This window comes from Columba livia, chromosome 20 (assembly GCF_036013475.1).
Source record: "Columba livia isolate bColLiv1 breed racing homer chromosome 20, bColLiv1.pat.W.v2, whole genome shotgun sequence".
Lineage (NCBI taxonomy): Eukaryota > Metazoa > Chordata > Aves > Columbiformes > Columbidae > Columba > Columba livia.
In genome coordinates this window covers 786,152-808,861 of record NC_088621.1, presented here as the reverse complement: position 1 = coordinate 808,861, position 22,710 = coordinate 786,152, and the positions used below count along the sequence as shown (strand labels likewise).

Here is a 22,710-nt window from a genome sequence, read left to right as displayed (position 1 = left end):
CCTGTTCCCTTTGGAAAAATCAAGTTTGTTGTTGGTTTTGTTGGGGTTGGTGTGTCTGTTTGTTTCCCTTTGGGCCAGGAAGGCGGTCTGTGTGTGCCCTGGAAGAGGAGCGAGCGCACAGTGAAGAGAGCCAGGCGAGCACGGACACCCGAGCCTGAGCCTTTCCTCACCAGCTGGGCCGGGAGAAGCCCCAGGGTCGATATCAAAGGGCTTGTCAACCCCGGTTGTACTGTGTGTGTTACAACTGGTTTGCTCTTGCTTTGTGGGTCAAGCATAATAATAGTGGAAGCACTGGCTGACTGCTGCAGCCCCGATGGAAACGCTGCTGTGCTGGCGGCGTTTGGCGCGGGTATAACGAGGCAGAGTGCTGTGGGACGCCTCTCGGCACACGCTGAATTCCCAGGCCGTTCCAGTCATGGCCAGTGACTGGAGTGGGGTCTGTGGAAACAGGTTTGGAGGGAGAAAAGAACTGCTGTAAGCCCAGGCCGTTCGTACTGCACTGAAACGCTGGCTGGGTTTGTGCTGAGACCGCATTTGTAGGAAATACAATCCTACTTTGGGGGAAGATGGGTTTTGTCCTGCTCGGCCTGCTGCCTTAGGCTGGGTTTGTCCTGCTCAGCTCTCTGCCTTAGGCTGGGTCTGTCTGGGCTGGCGCTGCCGCAGCCTCTCGGAGCCTCAGAGCGCCAGCCTGACTCAGCGGTTCTGTACAGCTCTGTTGATCCTTCCTGCAGCTGTAAAACCGAGGTGCAGGGGAAGGGGAAACACGTGAGGAAACGCATGCTCTGGTCCTGCCCCTCCGCTCCTCGTGGATCTTCTACATAAACAGGCTGGCTCAGCCTCTTCTGTCTTCCTATATTCCTGTGAGGTCTTTTCCATACCGGGCATGGTCCCTTTATACTGCAAAGAATGAAGTCTCCGCGTTCAGACTGTGTTTTGCAGGCTGAGTTAGCGGCGTGGCCTTTGTCAGCTCTCCTGACAAAGCCCGCGTGCTGTGGGAGCGGTATGGGCGAGCGCCGCGCGTCTCCGCATTGCTGGGATTCTTGAGAGCTCTGAGCGCTGGGCCCTCTGCCCCTCAGTGCAAGCAGCGGTGGCCCTGGGATTGCACCGGCCCCAGACGTCGGGGCAGAGGCCGTGGGGATGGTTGGAGAGCCACCTCATGGGCGAGGGACTTTGAAATTTAGCAGTGAGAAAGGCTCATTTCTTTGGGAGAAATTATTCTTCTGGGAGTCTGCTTTTCTAACTTTTTAAAAAGTCTTGAGGGTTATACGGGAGCAGTGTCCGCTCAGCTTCTGCACTCAGCCCAGTCCCTGCGTTTACCATGACTCTGTTCTGCTGCTCAAAAAATCAGGTCCATTTTATTGTGCGCAGTGACAGGGACCCAGCCTGGAGGTGTCTATCAGTTCAGCCCTGACAGAAATAAGCCTGACTTGTAGGCCAGGGAACCTGTCCCATCAGAAGCTGCACAGCACGTCTGCTGCTGCCTGGCTGTCTTGAGTCTGACCTATTTGTAGACCAGGGTTTAGGGCCTGCCTTGTGACACAGCAGAGTGCAGTCTGCTATAGTCTGTAACGTGCTCCAGTCTGTATTATTAAGATTATAACATCACTTCTCTTTAATGGCAGCGGAGAGACTCGTTCAGACGTGAGGATGAGAAGAGAGGCACATCTTTAAGAGATGAGCCTTGATTCTACCCCGGGCTGCCTGTCAGCTGATGGAGAAGAAATGCCTTCTCTTTCGGGTGGACCTCACTGGCAATAGGGAGTGGTGGGGAAGCACCATGCACGTGGTTCATGCCCTTCTTATGAATTGTACTTCATTGTACAGAGTACAAAGGTCTGTTTTCTTCAGTAAGTTCTTAGTTTCCAAGCAAAACCTTGAACTGGGTGATACATACGCATTTGAACTTTGGGGCTACTGTAGATTTATACTTAACTTCCTGATGTTGACATACGTGTCTTCTGTCCTTAGCTGAGGTAGGAAATGGAACTCTTTTCTTCCTCAAAGGCTGAAAAGCATGGAGAACATTGCTGTCAGCTCTGTTCCTTTATCTAAAAGCACATATAATTTGCAGCAAGGTAGTTATTATGTTCCTGTAATGTATTTTCCAACTATTCTTTGATCCGTAAGACATACCTTTCACAGTACAGCAGATACACAGTTTGAAAACTAATGGTCTTGCAAAGTTTTACAGCATTGGCCACTAAGTACCGGACTCACTAATGGATGGATTGCTACCCAGAGTCCTCTACAGCCTTTATAAGAAGACAGCCGTGTCTGTGCGTCCTGCAGGCGCTGACCTCCCTGTGTCTGCTGCTCATGACTAAATGATGCACTGAACACTTTCCAGCCTGGTTGCCTAAGAGATCAGGGGCTTGCTGTCTGGGTGGCCCAGTGCCACTCCCGAGGCCAGCCCGCACTCTCTCTGTCACTGCAGGGCCAGCCCGCGCTCTAATGCACTGCAGGGCCAGCCCGCGCTCTAATGCACTGCAGGGCCAGCCCGCGCTCTAATGCACTGCAGGGCCAGCCTGTGCTCTAATGCACTGCAGGGCCAGCCTGTGCTCTAATGCACTGCAGGGCCAGCCTGTGCTCTAATGCACTGCAGGGCCAGCCCGCGCTCTAATGCACTGCAGGGCCAGCCCGCGCTCTCGCTGTCACTGCAGGGCCAACCTGCGCTCTAATGCACTGCAGGGCCAGCCCGCGCTCTAATGCACTGCAGGGCCAGCCCGCGCTCTAATGCACTGCAGGGCCAGCCCGCGCTCTAATGCACTGCAGGGCCAGCCCGCGCTCTAATGCACTGCAGGGCCAGCCCGCGCTCTAATGCACTGCAGGGCCAGCCCGCGCTCTAATGCACTGCAGGGCCAGCCCGCGCTCTAATGCACTGCAGGGCCAGCCCGCGCTCTAATGCACTGCAGGGCCAGCCCGCGCTCTAATGCACTGCAGGGCCAGCCCGCGCTCTAATGCACTGCAGGGCCAGCCCGCGCTCTAATGCACTGCAGGGCCAGCCCGCGCTCTAATGCACTGCAGGGCCAGCCCGCGCTCTAATGCACTGCAGGGCCAGCCCGTGCTCTAATGCACTGCAGGGCCAGCCTGTGCTCTAATGCACTGCAGGGCCAGCCCGCGCTCTCGCTGTCACTGCAGGGCCAGCCCGCGCTCTAATGCACTGCAGGGCCAGCCCGCGCTCTAATGCACTGCAGGGCCAGCCCGTGCTCTAATGCACTGCAGGGCCAGCCCGCGCTCTAATGCACTGCAGGGCCAGCCTGTGCTCTAATGCACTGCAGGGCCAGCCCGCGCTCTAATGCACTGCAGGGCCAGCCTGTGCTCTAATGCACTGCAGGGCCAGCCCGCGCTCTAATGCACTGCAGGGCCAGCCCGCGCTCTAATGCACTGCAGGGCCAGCCTGTGCTCTAATGCACTGCAGGGCCAGCCCGCGCTCTAATGCACTGCAGGGCCAGCCTGTGCTCTAATGCACTGCAGGGCCAGCCCGCGCTCTCGCTGTCACTGCAGGGCCAGCCCGCGCTCTCGCTGTCACTGCAGGGCCCAAGGCACCACGCAGGGGTGACCTCCAGGCCAGCCAGCGTCAGACAGGTGGGCATCACCACAGCTCAGTACACAGAAAGGTACCCTTCTGTAAATTATTTTCTCGTGTTCTGATGAGCTTCTACTTGCCATCTGCCCTTTACACAGTTGTCATATCATTATCTGGTCTTTCAGAGACAATTTAATTAGATCTTCTTTCAGTAGGTTTTAATCAAGCATTATGGGGTTGCTGGTGAATTATTTACAGCCGTATCACTTGATGGAACACTTGCTCTGTTGAAGGTATCACATAAGTGACGTGTCTTTAGCAAAACGTACAGCTGGCTTTAGCCTGGGCCCCCTCTGTGTTCGCTGGGGTTATCCAGTTGACGTCAGACGAATGCTGGGTTATGCGAGCCCACTCTTTGACAGGAGTAGAAACTGAGTGTGACTTGTGCTGAAATGAAGGAGTTGAAGCAGTTTAAAAACTAGGCTAAGAGCTGAATTTAGCTCTAGTCTCTGCTGGCTCACTTCTAAGTGCCTTTCAAGGTTGAATACCTTGAACAGTGTGACCCTCCTTGAAGCTCCAGCTATTCAGCCAGAAGTGCTGCTGTTGTCTTCAGGCTTGCTCTGATGTACAGTGAGTGGGTCTGGAATGGGCAAGGTAGTGAAAAACAACACTCAAATAGCAAAGGATAATGAACTGAGAAACTGTGTATTTTTAGAATACAGAAAGACTCTGCCTTATTTCACCTGTGCTTTGGGGTGGTGAACATTGAGCAGCTCTAAGATGTCCGTTCTTCTTGCACCTTGTTGGAAGTTTGTTCCAGCAAGGTAACTTTTTCCCGGTTGTGCTCCGGCTGTTGGTGAGCAGCCCCGGCGCCCAGCCTGCCTGCCCCAGCACCGCGGTGCACAGCGAACCGGCCGCACGGCCCCTGAGGTGGATGCGCTTTGAAGATCACTGCTCATCTCCAACCTACAAAAAACTCGAATCATTTATACAAAAAGTGTCCTGTACTCAAAGGGCTGATGCTTCCAGACCAAAAATTGGCATTTAAAGCTTCTCCACCCCACTGCACCAGGACAAAGAACTGTTGCCAAGATTACAAGACCATGTGTCAAGGACTTCTAACTTAATTTTCCCTCATCACATACGAGGCCAATACCGCAGTAAATTGGCATAACACCTTGAGGTAACAGCGTACCATCAGAGCTATTTCACCATTCAAAGCCTGTGTCTTGCTCCTGACCCTCCGTTGCCTTCTTCCTTGGCTCCTCTTGTGTATCGGCTCTTTCAGCCCCTTAGAGCACCAGAACCAGCTCTTACTTGTGGTTCTTCCTTTTGAGTCGTGCATGTGGCAAGAAATATCTGCATGATGCTCTCATCATGCATCCGTGACATGCAACTACTGCTACCCAAGACCTAAGTAATATTCACAGTTTGTGTAAAGATTCCATTTGTTCACACCTAGCTTTAAGATCACTGCCGCTGAAAAGATTACAGGAATGCTTTAAATTCCAGTTACTCTTAAGGTCTTTCTCCGCATTTTTAAGAGCTTGAAGCTTTTCCTGAGGCTGATAATGCACTATTAGTGTGGTTAGCAGTCAAGAATAGCATGTGGAAAGTGACTTTCAGTGGCTGAGTGCAGATGTTTGACTTTAGGAAATGATGTTGAGGGAGATCCTGGAAACCCCCCAAGAGACCAATAGGCAATTTAGCAGGTCATTGTATCTCATTGGAGATCATCATTTGTCATGAGCCTTTTGTGAAGGAAAAGACTAATTTACAATCTTATTGTGTAGATTTACTGGATGTATCAGCATGTTTTGAAAGGCTCCTCAGAGCGAACAATTGGGGTGAGAAGTTGTGTACTCTACAATTCCCCCCCTGCAATAAGAGGGACACGGCCCACACTCAGCCCATCCTCTTTATCCTTACTGCTCTCCGGAGTGACCAGAGACAAGGAGGGAGGATTTACAGTCAGCGAGTGGAAGCGGAGCCGGTGCCGGTCTGTGCGAACGGGCTGCAGCAGTCGGGCTGCCGGGAGAGCGGTGCTGCTGGCCCGCGGTGCTGAGCTCACCGGGCCAGTCGCTGGGACAGACCCCTCCGAGAGAAAGTGCTTGTAGTGCTGCCGGTGGTTGGTGTTTGGGAGACAGGTCAGTGCAGAAGTCGGGATAAGAAGGGACGTAGTGCATGGAAGTGCAGTTGTGCTGGCTGTTCCAGATGGCGCGGATGTGAGACAAACGGAGCGCTGGCTTTGCTTATCTGGGTTGACAGGTTATCTGCTGGTCTCAAGGTTCAAGCTCAGGTGAAACTCTCTAGTAGGTGGCTGTAGAGCCTGGTCCCTTTCGGCTGCTGTGTAACCCACAAGTTCTTCCCTCTCTCCTCCCATCGCCGTGTTGCTGGTTTCACGTATCCGGTCAGTGGTCCGGCGGTCCGTGCAGCCCCAGCGGTGTTTGCCTTTGCAGCAGAAGGCAGGATGCTCGTGTCGCCGGCTGTTCCCCTCCCCCAGACTTGGCCATTATTTATGCAGCATGATCTAACCCCGCGTGGCTGGGAGCCGACGGTCCAGAGTTCATTTGCAGTTATTACTGTAGCACAGAATCAGTCTGGTTAGAGGTACTAATTTCCAGCACAGAGCATCTAGCCTTTGAAAGCATAAACAAACTCCAGGTCAGTTTTACTCAGCTTCATACACAAGTGTTTCAGCTAAACAGGAAGAACCAGCTGGAGTTGAAGCACTGCAAGGAGCTGGTTCAGGAGTCGTCCATACTAAACCAAGTGAGGTCCCTTGCACTGCACCAGGAGCACTGAGCTCCAAACCAGCAGTGGATCCTTCGCTTGGAGATGTGTTAAGTACAGTTCTTAGCTTTGCCTCAGTCTGTGTTTGAACTCCTGAGCTAGGGCACAGCTGAATAAAACATGCAGAACTGCCTTGCTCGGTCAGGGCCAGACTTGAGCCAGACTTCAGCGCGGGGAGCTGTGGCTATTCCGACTTCAATGGCCTGAGCAATTACAGCTGCGTCACAACCCTTGTGGTATGTGGGTGTAGCTACTCTGGAGTTCAGTCATCCCTGCTGCCACTAACCGAGCTTGTCATCTGAACTGCGCTGCTTTATTCTCTTATTATCTAGGATACCACTAGAAATCCTCTGCAGACAAGATCACCCCAGGCCCTGCCTTTGAAGACAGGCAGGTTCAGAAGTTGGCGTGGCCTTCTAGAGCAGAGACTAAAGAGGCTGCACTAGGTCAATGACTGCACTCAAAATATGAACTTCTAGGACTGGAGTACCATCCTTGGTGTTTGTACAGTGCCAACAACAGTAATCCAGTTGTAACTACAGCCAGCGCAGCAGTGCTGAGTTAGCAAGGGTGCTTGGCTGCTAGCAGCACGCTCTCCCTTGGCTGTACTTTGCTGCATGCTAATACAGCGGGTTTTTAGATTTGAGGCTGGAAAGACACTTTGTACAGCACAGTGTCTGTGCTTGGAGGTGAGACCGCTTTATGGTAATTGCCTCTCCTTGCCTCGTTCCAGCGGTGATGTGCACGCTGCGCTGGGGACCAGGGGCAGGCGGCTCATGGAAACAGGGGCTGTGAAATTCCAAGGCCAGGTTTATAGGGCAGCCCAGCCTGCGTGGGGCAGGGCTGTCTGGGAGCTGGGCAGACAGGTCACGCAGGTTTCAGACGCTGTGCCGTGTGAGCGGAGCCCCGCAGGGCCGCCATGCTCTCAGGAGCTGCGCCAACACTCCCTAAAATCAAAGTTTAGCAGAGTTGAGGCTCCATCAAGTACTGGAGTGTTTAAGCTTTGTTTAGCTAGAGTCCATCAGAATAGTCACTAATTTAAGTTCTTTACAGTTAATTAAATTCCTCCTACAAAGCACCACTGCTGTTATAAAATCCAAAGTTTCTAACCCAAGATTAACCGCTTCACTTTGGTCCTTGCTATAGTCTTTCCTTTAGAGAGACACCAGCCTGGATGTCATGATCTGACCATTTCTGGCCGATTTGGGGAACAGAGGTCACATCCTGCTCGGTGTCCATAGAGCCGGCTCCTGCTCTTCCTGTTGCCTCACTCCCTGTTCGTGTCCCTGCAGGACAGCAGGGAGTAGGAAGGAAGGAGAACTAACGCAGTACAAAACCTCATTCAACACACAGTCAGAGAAACCCAGCGCCTGATCAGCGGTTCTGCGGCAGGGCGCAGCAGTTCGCTTACACACATAGCTCACCTCGGTACCTGCAAAGCAAAGTCAGGAAAAACGCAATAAATAGACCCTTTCTGCTTCACACCATTGCCCCACATCTCACATTAAACCCGAACTTCTTCAGCTAGTCCTTCATTCTCATTACAACAACACTGACTCCTGGTCCTGCGGTTTCCGAGAGGATTTTCTGCTTGAAATCCACTGCAGGAACGTCCCTCCCGTGTTTTGGGGGATTGGCTGCCCCGACTGCTGTTCCCCCTTGTTCTCAATTGCATACAAGTTGTTTTCTCGGGTTGTGTTACATCTCATGGATCCTAAGCTGTCTGCAAACTGCAGGGTGAATATGCCAGGAGTGGGAGTACTTGTGCAGCAGGAAATCGGGCGTGCGTGGAGAGGAGGTGATTCTGCAGCCCGGGATACCGCAGGCACAATTGGAATATCTGGGTTCGTTTGCTGCAGCCTAATTGTGAGCTGTGCTTGCTCACCGAGCTGCGGGAGGGCTGGCTTGGGGAGGCTGGGTGCTGTCTGAGCACAAACACCAGGGGCCGCAGAGCAGCTGGGGACACGAGCTGGGGGTGCACGTGGAGCTGGGGGTGCACGCGGAGCTGGGGGTGCACGCGGAGCTGGGGGTGCACACGGAGCTGGGGGTGCACGTGGAGCTGGGGGTGCACACGGAGCTGGGGGTGCACGTGGAGCTGGGGGTGCACACGGAGCTGGGGTGCGCGTGGAGCTGGGGGTGCACACGAGTGGACTTGGAGAAGGAGAGAGCTGACTGGGACAGCAAACTCTGTATGATTCCCACTTACTAATGACATACCAGCCCTAGAGAAGAGACAAACTCACACAACCCATGGGCAAGCTGAAATCTCTGGTCCCCACTGCACGGCAGAACATACCAAAGTTTTTCTCTTTTCCTGTCAAAGTCTGAAATCGGGAAGCTTGCTTTATAGGTTCAAAGCATTTTGAACAGGGCGGGTTTCAGCGTATTTTGTTCTTTTTGACAATCCCAAAATGTAATCTCATAGCAGCTTGTTAAAATATTTTGCTGTTTTAAAAGACACTTTCAGATAATGTGGCAAATTGCCACATTCCAGTGAAGCAATTTCCTACAGTTGACATATTTTATTTATTTATTTTTAAAATCTTGTTTTGTCAGCCATCTCCCTCCTCCATTTTCACTGCCAGGAACAGAAAAGCCACCCCGCAACAGCAGTTTTGCCTCATTTTACTGCAGCAGACTTCAAAAGCAGCTCAGTGATGGAGTCGCTGGGCATCCTGCCCTCGCAGCTCTCGGGCAGCGCGGTCCCCGCAGCCGCTGCCGCGCTCGGTCCCGCGGGTGGACGCGTGTCCTTTGAAACAGGGCTTTGGCAGGTGCACTTAAAAACTGACTGACCGATTTAAGAACGTCTGCTGAGTAATGGAAAGGGAAGAAGGGCAGGCAAGTCCTCGAGGTAGTAAGCGATGCTGTAGCTTCCTCTTCTGGGTGACTGTGCTCACTCCTCTCCCTTTCTCCTACAGCTGCAGAAAGTGACTGGCAGTGCTGAGGCTGCCGAGACAGGCGCAGCGTGCGGGGTGTTTGCAGGCAGGCTGTACACTGCGCTGAGCACCAGACGTCAGGCTGCTCGTACAGAGCTCCCAAATGCCCGTTTCTAACCCGAGCACGAGGCTCTGATGTCCGCTGCACTGCCAGGGCGACAGAGAGCTCCAACAGGACCTAATCCGTCAGCTGGGAAATCAGCGAATCTGGGAAATCAGTTTCAGATAACGGCAGTGTGCTTTGAATCGGGTCGCAGCTGGACCGCAGCACTTTCGGGTTTATACTGTAAACAATCTAGTTGAATTTATAAATTCCCTGTGCCAAAACACAAAAGAGAAATAAGACTGTGAGAAAGGATGGAGGTAGAAAGTTTTTTGGTGTAAGACATTTTGGATTTAGAAGCTGGGTGCTGCTGGTGCTTAGGGAAGCGCTCATCGCGCGACGGCTGAGCTGATGCAGGTTCTGTGTCTGTGAGATCCTCAGAGCGGCTGAGCTTTGGAAAGAGCTCATTTGCTCTATTTTCAAACTACCATCTGAAGCAGCTGTTAGGAACACTGCGGGCGCTGGCTGTGCCTGAGCTGGGAGAGAAGGTGTCTCAGCACTGCTGGGTCCCTCCAGCATCCATGGGCTGCTCTGTGTTCCTGGCCCTGTTCTCAGAGCAGAGAGGAGGAGGAATCGCTCCCTGCAGCGTTTGTATCGCGGCCAGCGGAGCTGGACCGGAACACCAGTGGCATGTACAGTCTGCCTTGTGCAGGTGCCGTGTTGGTTTTCAAAGGCGGCCCAGGGAGGTTGGTGTTTCAGTAACGCCCGTCTTAGTGGTGTCCCTTTTGGACAGATCGAGATGAAGTGCTGTAAACAAAAGGAGTCTGGAAAAGCATGGGTGATGTTTGCATAATGACAAAGAGTTGGTTGGCTGCAGTGGAAGATCTCAAGGCTTGAGGAATCAGTTTGGATGCAGCACTCAGAACTGTCAGTTCAGAGGCAGAAAAATACAACAGAGAATCCCTTTGTGTTTCCCCTGCTCCTTAGGAGGGAGTGTTGCCATTACACAGCAGCACACAGCCTTGTTACAGTGGGTTTTTATTTTCCCGCCGGCAGCCGTGGTTTCCTCTGGCTCCTGGCGGCCGTGGCCCTGCAGTCCCCCCTGGTGCGGACCCCAGCCCAGCGCCCGCTTGGCCGCGTCTCCAGCGGGCAGGCACAGGAGGTGCTGCAGGACCAGTACTGTTTGCTGGATGGCCAGTTGCTGCTTGTCAGTCTCTGTGTGTTTGTCCTCATACAACTGTTCCTAGGTCAGCAGCTCTATTTTCCTCCACTTTCTAAGTAGGCACGACATAGTTTAGATGAAAGTCTCAGAGTCACAAAGAAAAAATGTTCTTTGGTAGGGTGGGAGTCTGGATTCGGGTGTCTCCACTTCCATTTGTACTTGAACTGATGACTGAAGCCCCGTGGCTGCTGCAGGCGAACGTTAGCCCGTCAGACAGAGCCCCAAAGAGATTCTTGGAAAAACAAAGCGCGAGCGGTGCGCCATGGCAGCTTTCTCACACGGCCTGTGAGCAGAGAAACGCGACCACAGGCCGTGCCGAAACAGATCCGTCCTTTTGGGCGGAAAGCTGATAATCTGGAGCATTTCACAGAATCAGATTCCTTAGTTGAGATTTCCCAGAGCGAGGAGACAAAATGTCTTCAGCTCTAAGACCTGCAACCTGCTCCTACAAAGACTTCAGCTTTTCCCGCACGAAGCGCTTGCCCAGAGCCCAAAGGGTGCGTGTGCGAGGGAGGACGTGCAGCTCTGGGGGTGCTCAAATAGTCAAGTCAAACGGACAGAGGATTTGAGTTTGTGTTTTGTTTCCTTCCCCTTGGTCTGCTAACAAGTCCAAGTGTGCAGAGAACAAGCTGCCAATCTGCCTCGTTACTCAGCCAGCACCCGAGGGACTGCAAGAGGCAGGAGGTGTGTGAATGGATTTTGGTTTATTGAGGCCTCAGAAATAGAAATGTGTAAGATGAAAGGGAGATGGTTGGGAAGGCAAGGGGAGGAGAATGTGAAAAACCCTCTGGGCCTAGGGCCAGCATCCTGGGCAGTATAGTGCTCCGTCAGAGCCCCCGGATCCTTCAGAGCCCCCGGATCCTTCAGAGCCCTGGTTCCCCACCATGTCGTGGGTCCCTCAGAGCCCTGGTTCCCCAGCGTGCCGCGGTTCCCTCAGAGCCCTGGTTCCCCAGCGTGCCGCGGTTCCCTCAGAGCCCTGGTTCCCCAGCGTGCCGCGGTTCCCTCAGAGCCCTGGTTCCCCAGCGTGCCGCAGTTCCCTCAGAGCCCTGGTTCCCCAGCGTGCCGCGGTTCCCTCAGAGCCCTGGTTCCCCAGCGTGCCGCGGTTCCCTCAGAGCCCTGGTTCCCCAGCGTGCCGCGGTTCCCTCAGAGCCCTGGTTCCCCAGCGTGCCGCGGTTCCCTCAGAGCCCTGGTTCCCCAGCGTGCCGCGGGTCCCTCAGAGCCCTGGTTCCCCAGCGTGCCGCGGTTCCCTCAGAGCCCTGGTTCCCCAGCGTGCCGCGGTTCCCCAGCGTGCCGCAGGTCCCTCAGAGCCCTGGTTCCCCAGCGTGCCGTGGTTCCCCAGCGTGCCGCGGGTCCCTCAGAGCCCTGGTTCCCCAGCGTGCCGCGGTTCCCCAGCGTGCCGCGGGTGCCGGGAGCGGGCAGGGTGCTGCCCGGCCCTGCGCACAGCTGGCTGCTCCGTACCTGCAGGATGAGGCTTGCAGCGGGAGGAAAGGGAAGTGCAAGAGTATGACGGGGACCTAGAATTAGTCATTCCCTTCCTGACCTTGCTGATGGAAGTGTCTGGCTTTATATTTTTGCTGCAATCTACTTCTTTATTTGTGCTGCAAGTTTACACATGCACAGGTTGCTGGTTTCCGTATTCTCGCCTCCTCCACCATACGATCAAATGTACTTGAGGGTTCTTTTGCAGATGCATGAGAATGATCAGTGCAACCCTAAAAACGGTGGAGGATATTCTCTCTAAGGGCACTTCAAGTTTTGAATTTTACAAAGAGATCCGTGAGTTGTAACACAACTCCTATCCCCAAAACATGACCTGGTGTTTCCTCTCCAGATGACAAAGCTTTGGTAATCTGTGTCACTCGCTGCTTTCTGGCTGCAGTCATTCTAAGGCTGGCAGGGGACGTGGGGTAGTTGTTTTCTTTATGGGAGGAGAGATACAGTGGATTTGTCAAGACACTGAATAGTTATAGGGAGAAGTGTAGTGTTAGTGTTATCATTGGGTTGCATTCATCTCTGTATAACCGGACAGGTAAGTATTTACCTGAAGTGCTTTGAGAAGCCTGTGTTGTATTAGGATCTGAACGCCTCAGGAGCTCGTCCCGTTCCCAGCTCTCTCGAGGAGGGTGGAACTCTCTGTGTGTGCCCTGTGTGCCCTGACACACTAGCGACGAGCCCTGAAGCCCATGGGACACGGAACCCTGGGAGCGTGTGTCCTGTGCAGGGCGGCCGGAGCCTGCGGGGCCCCCGGCTGGCCTGCGGTGCTGCGCCGGGGACAGGCGGGATCTGAGCTGGGCTTTCTTAACTCTCAGGAAAGGTTTATTTGGGGCTGCTCTTTGCTCCGGGCAGGGAGATGGAAGGCTCTGATTTCTTGAAGCTCTCCCGATTTCTTTCAGTGCAATTACGACGTGGGTCAGTGTCTCAGCCAGTGCACAATTCCTGGAAGGGATCTCAGGAGATCCTTTCTGCTGTCTTGGCAAAGGCGTGAGTAGCTCTGCCTACTCCATTTCTGACAGGTGCTTGTTAACTTATTGTTAAAGACCTTGGTTGAGGGCCCAGGCTGTTGAACCAGGCTTTGTGAAGCCTCAGCTGCTGAGGACCAGGTTCCACACTGACGGTGATGCTCTTCTACACGGTCACTCAGTGTGAGCGGGTTGAGATTTGGCTGCATGTGAACAGATACAGGATCTGGGGACCCCGTGGGAGGAATTGAACGCGCGAGAACAGGAGGTGTGCTGTGCTCCGACAGAAGAGCTCTTCACAGCAGAGAGGATGCGTAACCCTGCTAAATGGCACATGCACTAATGTTGTGAGTGGATGGGAAACCTTACAGGTCAGTAGGCCAGTTTGGAGGAATGATATTCTTCAGAAGAAAGTGTCGGCGTTCCTGTGCAGTGACGCCGGCTGGAGCGTGGCAGAGCTAGCGCAGCGAGCTGCTGCTGCAGAGGGGGCAGAGCGGCCATGGGCTGTGCGGCGGCGGGGCTGTGCGCAGCACGTGGTGAGCGCAGTTCTCAGCTGGCAGAGCTCTGTCATTCTGTTGGCAGTTGCATGTCCTCAGGTTAGAAAGGAAGGGGGAGGGCTTTCGGTTTTGGTGTGCAGTGGGTGTGAAAGCTTTGCTATTTAAGCAGAGGACTGTTCCGCAGCTGCGTTAGGCTCAGGTGCCTCCCTGGGATGAAATCCTTGAAGAGAATCATGTTGTGGGGCTCAGGGAACCACTTGAGTGCAGTTTCATGCTCCCACTCGTACACTTAGCTGGGGAGGCCTCAACTGAGTGTTTACAGGTCTTGGTCGCTGGGATCATGAAAAAGAAAGGAGGGGAGAGAAAAATGGGTGGTATGTGACCTCCAAGTGACCCAGAAATGATGCTATCTGCATCATCTGACAAAGCAGAAAGAACATACTGTAGTGTTTGGGCAGTGGCTATTGTGTCATCCTCAGGCATGACCGAAGGTTCAAAGGAAAATCCATCCATCTGGTGTTCCATCTCGCCTTATCCCTCAGCCTCCCTGTGCTTTCATTTACTAATTTCTATTAAGGCTTTTTCCCCCCCCAGAGGATATCTTGTCTCTAGACTTTTCTGCTGGCTTGTGCTGGGTCCTGTTTTGCAGTTTGTTTAGCAATGCATTGAGAAACTATTTCCTTTTCTTTATAAGCAAACCCAAAAGTCCATGAGTCAGCCCAGACCCAGGCCCTCCAGCAGCAGCGTCTGTGCAGCAGCAGCAGCAGTGTGTCTGTGTCTGTGTCTGTGTCTGTACAGCAGCAGTGTGTCTGTGTCTGTGTCTGTGTCTGTGTCTGTGCAGCAGCAGCAGTGTGTCTGTGTCTGTGTCTGTACAGCAGCAGCAGTGTGTCTGTGTCTGTGTCTGTGTCTGTGTCTGTGTCTGTACAGCAGCAGTGTGTCTGTGTCTGTGTCTGTACAGCAGCAGTGTGTCTGTGTCTGTGTCTGTGTCTGTACAGCAGCAGTGTGTCTGTGTCTGTGTCTGTGTCTGTACAGCAGCAGTGTGTCTGTGTCTGTGTCTGTGCAGCAGCAGGAGTGTGTCTGTCTGTGCAGCAGCAGTGTGTCTGTGTCTGTGTCTGTGTCTGTACAGCAGCAGTGTGTCTGTGTCTGTGTCTGTGCAGCAGCAGTGTGTCTGTGTCTGTGTCTGTGCAGCAGCAGTGTGTCTGTGTCTGTGTCTGTACAGCAGCAGTGTGTCTGTGTCTGTGTCTGTGTCTGTACAGCAGCAGTGTGTCTGTGTCTGTGTCTGTACAGCAGCAGTGTGTCTGTGTCTGTGTCTGTGTCTGTACAGCAGCAGTGTGTCTGTGTCTGTGTCTGTGCAGCAGCAGGAGTGTGTCTGTGTCTGTGCAGCAGCAGTGTGTCTGTGTCTGTGCAGCAGCAGTGTGTCTGTGTCTGTACAGCAGCAGTGTGTCTGTGTCTGTGTCTGTGCAGCAGCAGTGTGTCTGTGTCTGTGTCTGTGTCTGTACAGCAGCAGTGTGTCTGTGTCTGTGTCTGTGTCTGTACAGCAGCAGTGTGTCTGTGTCTGTGTCTGTGTCTGTGTCTGTACAGCAGCAGTGTGTCTGTGTCTGTGTCTGTACAGCAGCGGCAGTGTGTCTGTGTCTGTGTCTGTGTCTGTGTCTGTGTCTGTGTCTGTGTCTGTGTCTGTGTCTGTGCAGCAGCAGTGTGTCTGTGTCTGTGTCTGTGTCTGTGTCTGTGCAGCAGCAGTGTGTCTGTGTCTGTGTCTGTGTCTGTGCAGCAGCAGTGTGTCTGTGTCTGTGTCTGTGTCTGTGTCTGTGTCTGTGTCTGTGCAGCAGCAGCCGCAGCAGTGTCTGTGCATCCTTGTCATCGTGCTGATTTCCTCTGCTTTTCAGAAGCTCCATCACGGTCATTGCTGCCATGATCTGGTGGTTAGATCAGAGGACTGAAAGTTAGGTCTTTTGTGACCTGTTTTTAGAACTGCTCCTTGACTCTGTGCACATTATTTTTAATCTTTCTTCCTCTTTCTTATGTCATTCAGAGCAGTGACACCATTTTGCAAGCTGTCATTTTCAAAGGGGACCGTGCCTGTGGCCCAGCCTGCGTACCCAGAGCCTTTGGTTGCTCTTGTATAACCAAAGGAGAGCAGGGTAGGGAGCGGCCGAGGAACGGGGTGCAGTCAGTGTCAGTTCCACACGTTGCAAGTCAGTGTCCGACACGTTTGTGGGCTCCTGTTCTCAGATACCATCTCAAACGAATGAGTCTGCTTCCAGATATTTCTTCGTAATGTTTAATCTGCTACTTTGGCCTTGCCATTATGTGGCTGGTGAAGATACATGTTGAAATATCACCCTTTGGTGGATTCAGCTCTGTTGTTTCTGAGGGCAAAACCATATGGGTGAGAAATTGAGTGACCTCATTTTTTAGGATACAAATAATTCCATGAAATGTTTTTTGCATCTTTTTGTCTTACTTTGCATGGTGCCCTTTGCTCCTGTGCAGCTGTTGTGTGTGCCTTGAGAAGAGTGGTTTGGATTCCGTGCTGGATTCAAGGTGGCTCTGAAGTTGGTGAGATTATGAGACTCCAGCTGAATTCTGCACCATCCGAGTGTTCTGGCGAACGCACAGATGGGAAGGATGGTTTTCTGTGTGGTCGAACGAAATGTTCCATGAACAGGTTTGGATGAGTTTTCACTGTGAAATGAACATATGTCATGTTAAAAGGGTACAGACCCACTCTCTCTGTTTCACCATGCAGATTTGGTTTTAAACCAGGCGAAACCAGGCATTGTTTTCCCTATATCGAAACTGGAAGCGTCCACATTGTTATAAGGCATCTTTATACCTATAGTGCGACGAGCTAGTGCTCTGCACACAGAGGGGAGTGAGGATTTGGTGAGACCTGAGCTGCTGCCGGTGATGCTGTGGTCAGCTGGTACCGGTGCAGACAGCCGGGGCGCTCAGTGGGTCGGCTGTTGAACGGAGTTCAGAGGAGGAGCAGCTCAGGCAGCCTGCGTGAGTGCGGGTGGGAGTGCAGGAGCACGGGCAGTGTGAGTGCAGGAGCACGGGCAGTGTGAGTGCAGGAGCACGGGCAGTGTGAGTGCAGGAGCACGGGCAGTGTGAGTGCAGGAGCACGGGCAGTGTGAGTGCAGGAATACAGGCAGTGTGAGTGCAGGAGCACGGGCAGTGTGAGTGCAGGAGCACGGGCAGTGTGAGTGCAGGAGCACGGGCAGTGTGAGTGCAGGAGCACGGGCAGTGTGAGTGCAGGAATACAGGCAGTGTGAGTGCAGGAATACAGGCAGTGTGAGTGCAGGAGCACGGGCAGTGTGAGTGCAGGAATACAGGCAGTGTGAGTGCAGGAGCACAGGCAGTGCGGCTGTTGTTGGTGCAGGGTGCTGCAGGCTGTTCTCAGGCTCAGAACCGCTCGGGACGGCTGAGGACAGCGAGCCTCGCGGCACGCATGCAGCGCCGAGTCCTGTGTCTGCGGATCCCGGCACAGCTGGGACAGGAGCTGTGTCTTGTGATCCTCCATCCGTCTGGCCAGGAAAACCCCAGCACTGTTTCTGTGGAATGATTCTTTGGCCTTACTCTTGTCTCCTCTGGCGGGCACTTCGTCCTGCTGCATTTCGTTGGCTCTTTGTGTGTCGGGGCCCTGCTGAGCGCCTGCAGATCACAGGCTCTGCCCAGCTCTCAGCTTCCACCCCTCAGAGCGAGCGGCCTCACACCCTAGATAGCTTGCTATAAAAATGCAACACTACTTCTTTCCTTTGCATGGGTCAACTCACTTGCACCTTTTTTCTTCCCTTTGCCTGGATCAGTTCAGTTGCATCTTCATTTTTCCTTTTTAGCTCAGATGACTTTGAAGAAAGTGCCCTGAAGTACACCCGTTGCTGCTGGTCTCCGAGCGGTTGCTGAGATCTCTATCGGTTTCTCACATGGTCGCAGAGCATGACTTAGAGGCAGATTTGGCAAGTCACATTCTGAACTTTCTGTGTTCTCTTCAGGGCTCAGGTTGCTTAAGGCTTTTTCTTGGTCTGCCTGTATAATGGCACTGGGGAAAATAGACAAGAGTCAGCTAAAGGTGTCAAGTGAATCCACTTTCACTGAATGCCTTAAAATGACTCATCTCACTTTCCCCAGTGTCCCTGCAGATAAACTGTAAGTTCAGAAGGTTTGTCCCGCATTTCAGAAGGTGGCAATGCAGAACCTGCTGCAGGAGGAACCGGTCCCTGCAGATAAACTGTGAGTTCGGGAGGTCTGTCCCGTGTTTCGGGAGGTGGTAATGCAGAAGCTGCCGCAGCGGGGCCGGTCCGGCCGGGCAGCGTCCGCCCCCGCAGCTGCGGAGCCCCCGGTCCCGGGCTGCGCAGGTTAACGGGGCAGTTCCTTCCTGATTAATTTCTGTCTGAAGGAAGAGAGGTGATTCGCATTTCTCTTGGCCACATCTAAGAGCTGGGTCGTACATTGATCTGATCCTTTGAAAACTCCAGCCACTGGCTCGTTAAACTGCAAGGCGGTAAGTGGTTGTAGGCTGGGGAGTATTGGTGTGAGCTCATATTTATCATCTCTTTGAATGCTGCCAGACTCTGAGGTTTCATCTCCTGGGACAGGAGAAGTGATTTGCTTTTGAACATGCGATTGATGTGTTGATTAAATAATGGCAATTGTTTGTTTTGAGTATTGCAAAAAAACCTCTTCTAAACATTGGGTAGTTTCAACTCATCAGGAGAGCTGTGGGCATGATAAGTTTTGTGAAAATTTGAAAACATGGCATTTGGTTATGAAATGTAGGGCTGAACCAAACTTGGTCTCCAACTCTTGATATTCGGAAGGATCAGTTTATTTGGATCAGTTGCACCAAGTTCTGACCGATTGGGCTTTGGCCAAGTGCAAGGACTGCAATAGGTTTAAGATGTTAGTGACTGCTGGAACGAGAGGCCACTTGTCTAAACACGAATGACACATAATTGACAAGAAACTGAGAGACAGTTTACCCCCAGATGCATGAAACTTAATTTCTTTGGCTAGGGACCATAACTAATAACATTCTCTGACAAGTTAGAATGTGATTTCTGATAAATTAGCCAGAGGTCAGGAATATTTGGGCTGCAGTTTGAGTCATGAATTCTTCCAAATCATGCTTGTGATGTCTCCTTGCTTGCCAGGGACTCTGAACTTTGCACCGGGTGTCCGTGAGCTGGTTCTGCAGACGCCGTTGCTTTCTCGTGCCACATCTGCCGACGCACAGCTGGAGGACCGTGCGCCTCTGGTCTCTGTTCACAGGCGTTTGAACTGCAGCGGCTGGCTGGAGGCCGCGGGCAGGGTGGACTTGTATCTGGAGACTTGGATCTCTTTGTACGGGCGGGCTTGTATCGACAGAGAGCTGCTGTTTACTTCGTATAAATAAATAAAGAACTACAAGCATGGCAGGTTTGTTGTAAATGGATTTTCACATATGCTGTAAAGGGATATTCATTTTAAAAGTGCTCGAAGGAGGAGATGAATGTGCATCCAGGGCCCTACCTTGCCAGGTGTGTGGGCATCCCGTGTCGGGTGTCCCGTGCGCGTGTCCCGTGTCCCGGCCCTGCTGCCCCGGTCCCTCCCTGCTCCTGTTCTTTCCCGAGCAGCGCTGTGTCTGCCGCGGCTGCGCCATTTGCCATGAGGAGGATGTGCCGTTGGGCAAGCCGGCACTGAATAGGTTGCTGTTGGCTTTATCTCTCCGTCTCGTTTGTGGTTGGAGACCTGCATGTTGTTTGTGGGTTTTTATGTGCGTCACTGAACTCAGAAGTTTTATTATATTCTCAGAAGAGGGTTTTGCAACAGCTCGGCTATTAAAGCCAAACCATGCAGTTTAGTTAGAAGTCTGGGCAGGAAATAACAGAATGAAATTCATCCTAGGGGAGAAGCGTGGTGCACGTAGGGTGGGAAGAGAATGCAAATACACTATTTATAGGACTAGGGGAAAACAGATTTGGACTCGAAGAGTCAATGTGAAGGAATTATCCTGGGAAAACCAGACTGGGCAATCTAAGACGCTCAGATCTGTGCTGTCAGACTGCTTTTCCGTGTTTGAGAGTTACATTTGTGTTATATCCCAGTGAAGAACCAAGATTTGACACTGAAATCAGTGCTGCAGAGAGCACGTCCCGGCAGTATCCCTTCAGGAGTTTGTGCTCTGGATGAGGCTTGTCGAGTGAAAATGTTTGAGCCCGTATGTTTCTAAGCAGTGCAGAGGTGGTCGGGGCGGCGCTGCGGGGAGCGCGGGCAGCGGGGGCAGAGCCGCGCGGTGCACACGGGGACGCGGGTGCTCGGCTCGGAGCTGCAGTGGGGCCGCGCCCCCAGCCGGGGCCGCCGGGTCCCACCGAGCGCGGTGCTTTGGTGGGACGTGGAAACAGGAGCTGTGTGGGGAACACGAGAGCAGTGACTGTACCGCCGGAGCAGCGTGCTGTCCTTGTGACACTGCCCGTTGTTACAGGGTCACGCGGCGCCGTACATTTTTGGTGTAATTTCTTTTGCTTGTGATTTTTAGTTTATAAATACATGCTAAGTCCACCTTGCCTTCCACCGTGGTTTTTGGAACAGATTCCCACACTTTTTCTTGCTGCTGTCGGTGCCTGCAGCTCCCTGCTTTAATGCTGGGTCATGTGCTACTTCAAGGCATTTGCATCTAATTAGTGTTACATATAACTAAGTGTGGAGCTCTGGCTTTAGAGAGTGTACTGGTATCTCCTCCTTCTTCCAGGAAAATAAATCTGGCCTGACAGGAGGTCCTACACTAAAACAGGGGACGACAGTCTGAGCCGAGCTGCCCCTCTTCCCCGTGGGCCTGTCCCGCTGGCCGGACCACGTTCCAACCACTGCACAGACGGTCCTGCTGCTTTCCCGGGTGCTGGGTTCTGTAGGAACATGGCCCAGGAAGATGACGACAGATCCCGTGGCACTTAACGGTGTCCTCTCTGGATCCCGCAGGTGAAGCTGATCGACTACATCCACAGGCAGCGGCAGTGCAAGCTGAGCGTGCCCCTGACCGACCGCACCGCGGAGCTCAACAGCTACCCGAGGTTCCACGACTGGCTGGACATCGTCAACGTGAGGAAGGAGGTTGTGCAGGTAAGGGGAGGACAGCACTCCACACAGATGCGGCCCGACACCATAACTTCAGCACTTACTTTTAGATAATAATAATAATAATACTGTACTGTACTATAGTCTGGGTCCAGTACTGGCCAAAAAAAGACCAAGAGTTACAATTTTGTGCACTGACATATCCAACAAATGGACAGACATGTTGAGTTGCTACAGCCTAGCGTTTTCTTACTTCTAAAAGTGTACATGCCACAATTATAAATTAGCGAAGATCCAAAAATAGCCAGTAGCACTGTGTCCATCTAAACTTAGACTAACAAAAGGGGTCGGAGTTTAGGGGTTTGTCCCAGAGTCGCGGCTGCGGAGCCTCACGCCGCACGCAGACCGCACAGCCCAGCAGACTGCACCCAGTGGCGGGCAGGTGGGCTTGGATCTGGATTTCGGCTGGGCGGGAGTCTGTGCTCAGAAACAAGGGAGATTTGTTCATTTTATACACTCCCCTCCTTCCCCCTCGGGTAGCGTCTCTGGTTGAAACCGATCCCAAAGCGCATGGCATCGGTGTCAAAGAATGCAGTGAATAACTGCTGTGGCGGGCTGTGGTGGTCGGCGTCAGCTGTTCACACTTGCAGACCACGGCTCCTTCTGATCCTTACAGTTTAATTCTTTACACGCAGATCGCTGCAAGCCTTGTTACTGCACAGAATGAGCTGACGCTTGTGCTGGAATAAAACAGACCAGATAAGCCGTGGCCCTGGCTCTTCTCTCTGACAATTTTTTGGGTTGGTTGGGGTTATTTTTGTTTGGTTGGTTTTTTTGGAAGCGGGGCCTGAAGTCCCAGCCACGTTCAGGTGGCCGCAGGGCGCGCCGGGCACTGACGGGACGTTGTTCCCTTGCTCTGGACTGTGTGTGGCTTCCCTGTGCTCTCTGGATGGGAGACAGCTCCATCCAGGGTGGCGTTAACGGCAGCACGAGTAGAGCTCAGCCCACTGGTGGCTAAACAAAGCAGAAAAGGCTTTTTCCATTCTTTTTCCCCCTTTTGGCCCCGCAGGGTGATCACAGAGTTCTCACACAGTGTCCTTTGATCCTTACACAAGCAACAAGTTTCTTTAACTTCAGCAGGAATCCACCCAGTTGAAAAATTCAGCAGATTTTCATGGAAGTAACGCCAGCTTGGTCCTGATGCAGCTGAGCAGACTGGGGTGGAATGGGTTGAGGACCAAGCTGTTCCTTTTATTTACTACTATTTATGGTGAACGCGATGCTGCCGTCAGCCCTGCAGGCTTTGGGTGGCGCAGCTAAAGGTGCAGCAGTGACAGGAGAACAGAAAAGTGGTTGCTGTGGCCAAACTGCCGGGCTCACAACTATTGTTGGTTTCTAAGGTTACTGGAATTGCCTGAGCCTAGAAGAATGTCTTTGTAGCTCTTTTCAAATCCTCGGTGCTGCGGCGCGGGGGAAGGGAGGAGGCGCAGGGCGCTGCACCGTCCAGCGGGCGCAGGAGCAGCGAGCGGGCGCTGCCCCGGGCTGGTGTCACCACAGGGGCGGACGAGCTCGGGTTTGGTCTGAGGCAGTAAGAACATATTCCGACAGCTGATTATTTCATTCATGCTCTCTTGCTGCCCTCTCCCAGTCAGTGACCAGTGTAATGAACTATATTCCCTCTGTTCTCTGGGACAGAAATATGAGGTGTACAAAGCATTTAAATTCCTCTGTGATTCTGAATGTATGGATGTTTTTTAGAAGTTCCGCTCCTATTTCACGCAGCTGCGGGCAGCTTCTGCAGCATTTAGAGTAGCTGCACAGGATGGGGTCGTTCAAATTGTTTTTGAGTAGGCACGTTGGAACAGGCTGTAATCTGGGGAAATGGAAATAGCAGGGCTAATAAACCTGCTGCTCTGCTCTTGCAGTGATATTTGTGTGTGTGTGTCCTGTTATTTCACTGCTTAGCAAATAGCAACGCAGCCCCTGTTGATGCTCGGACACCAGCACAGTGCAGGGGACGAGTTGTCTGTCAGAACTGTTACAGGTGTCATGGGCTCATTCCTGCTGCTGCTCGGATTTTATACAGCATGCGAACCGCGGTGCAGCTGTACGCTTTCAGAATGGAACTCTCTGACAGAAGGAGCTTTGATAGGTTAGTTATTAGGAAATACATAATGTTTTCCC

General features: G+C 52.7%; 1 protein-coding gene and 1 long non-coding RNA gene across 2 annotated transcripts in view; both read left to right on the top strand.

Moving 5' to 3' along the window:
• KSR1 (kinase suppressor of ras 1) overlaps positions 1-22,710 on the top strand; it is a 49,348-nt gene that overhangs the window by 7,606 nt on the left and 19,032 nt on the right. The window contains exon 2 of the mRNA XM_065036650.1: positions 20,431-20,571. Within this exon, the coding sequence (XP_064892722.1) occupies positions 20,431-20,571 (141 nt within the window). The remainder of the gene's footprint in view (positions 1-20,430; positions 20,572-22,710) is intronic.
• LOC110359382 (uncharacterized) lies at positions 14,909-18,882 on the top strand. Its single transcript, XR_002414534.2, has 2 exons — positions 14,909-17,977; positions 18,627-18,882. It is a non-coding gene; the product is annotated as an uncharacterized LOC110359382 (long non-coding RNA).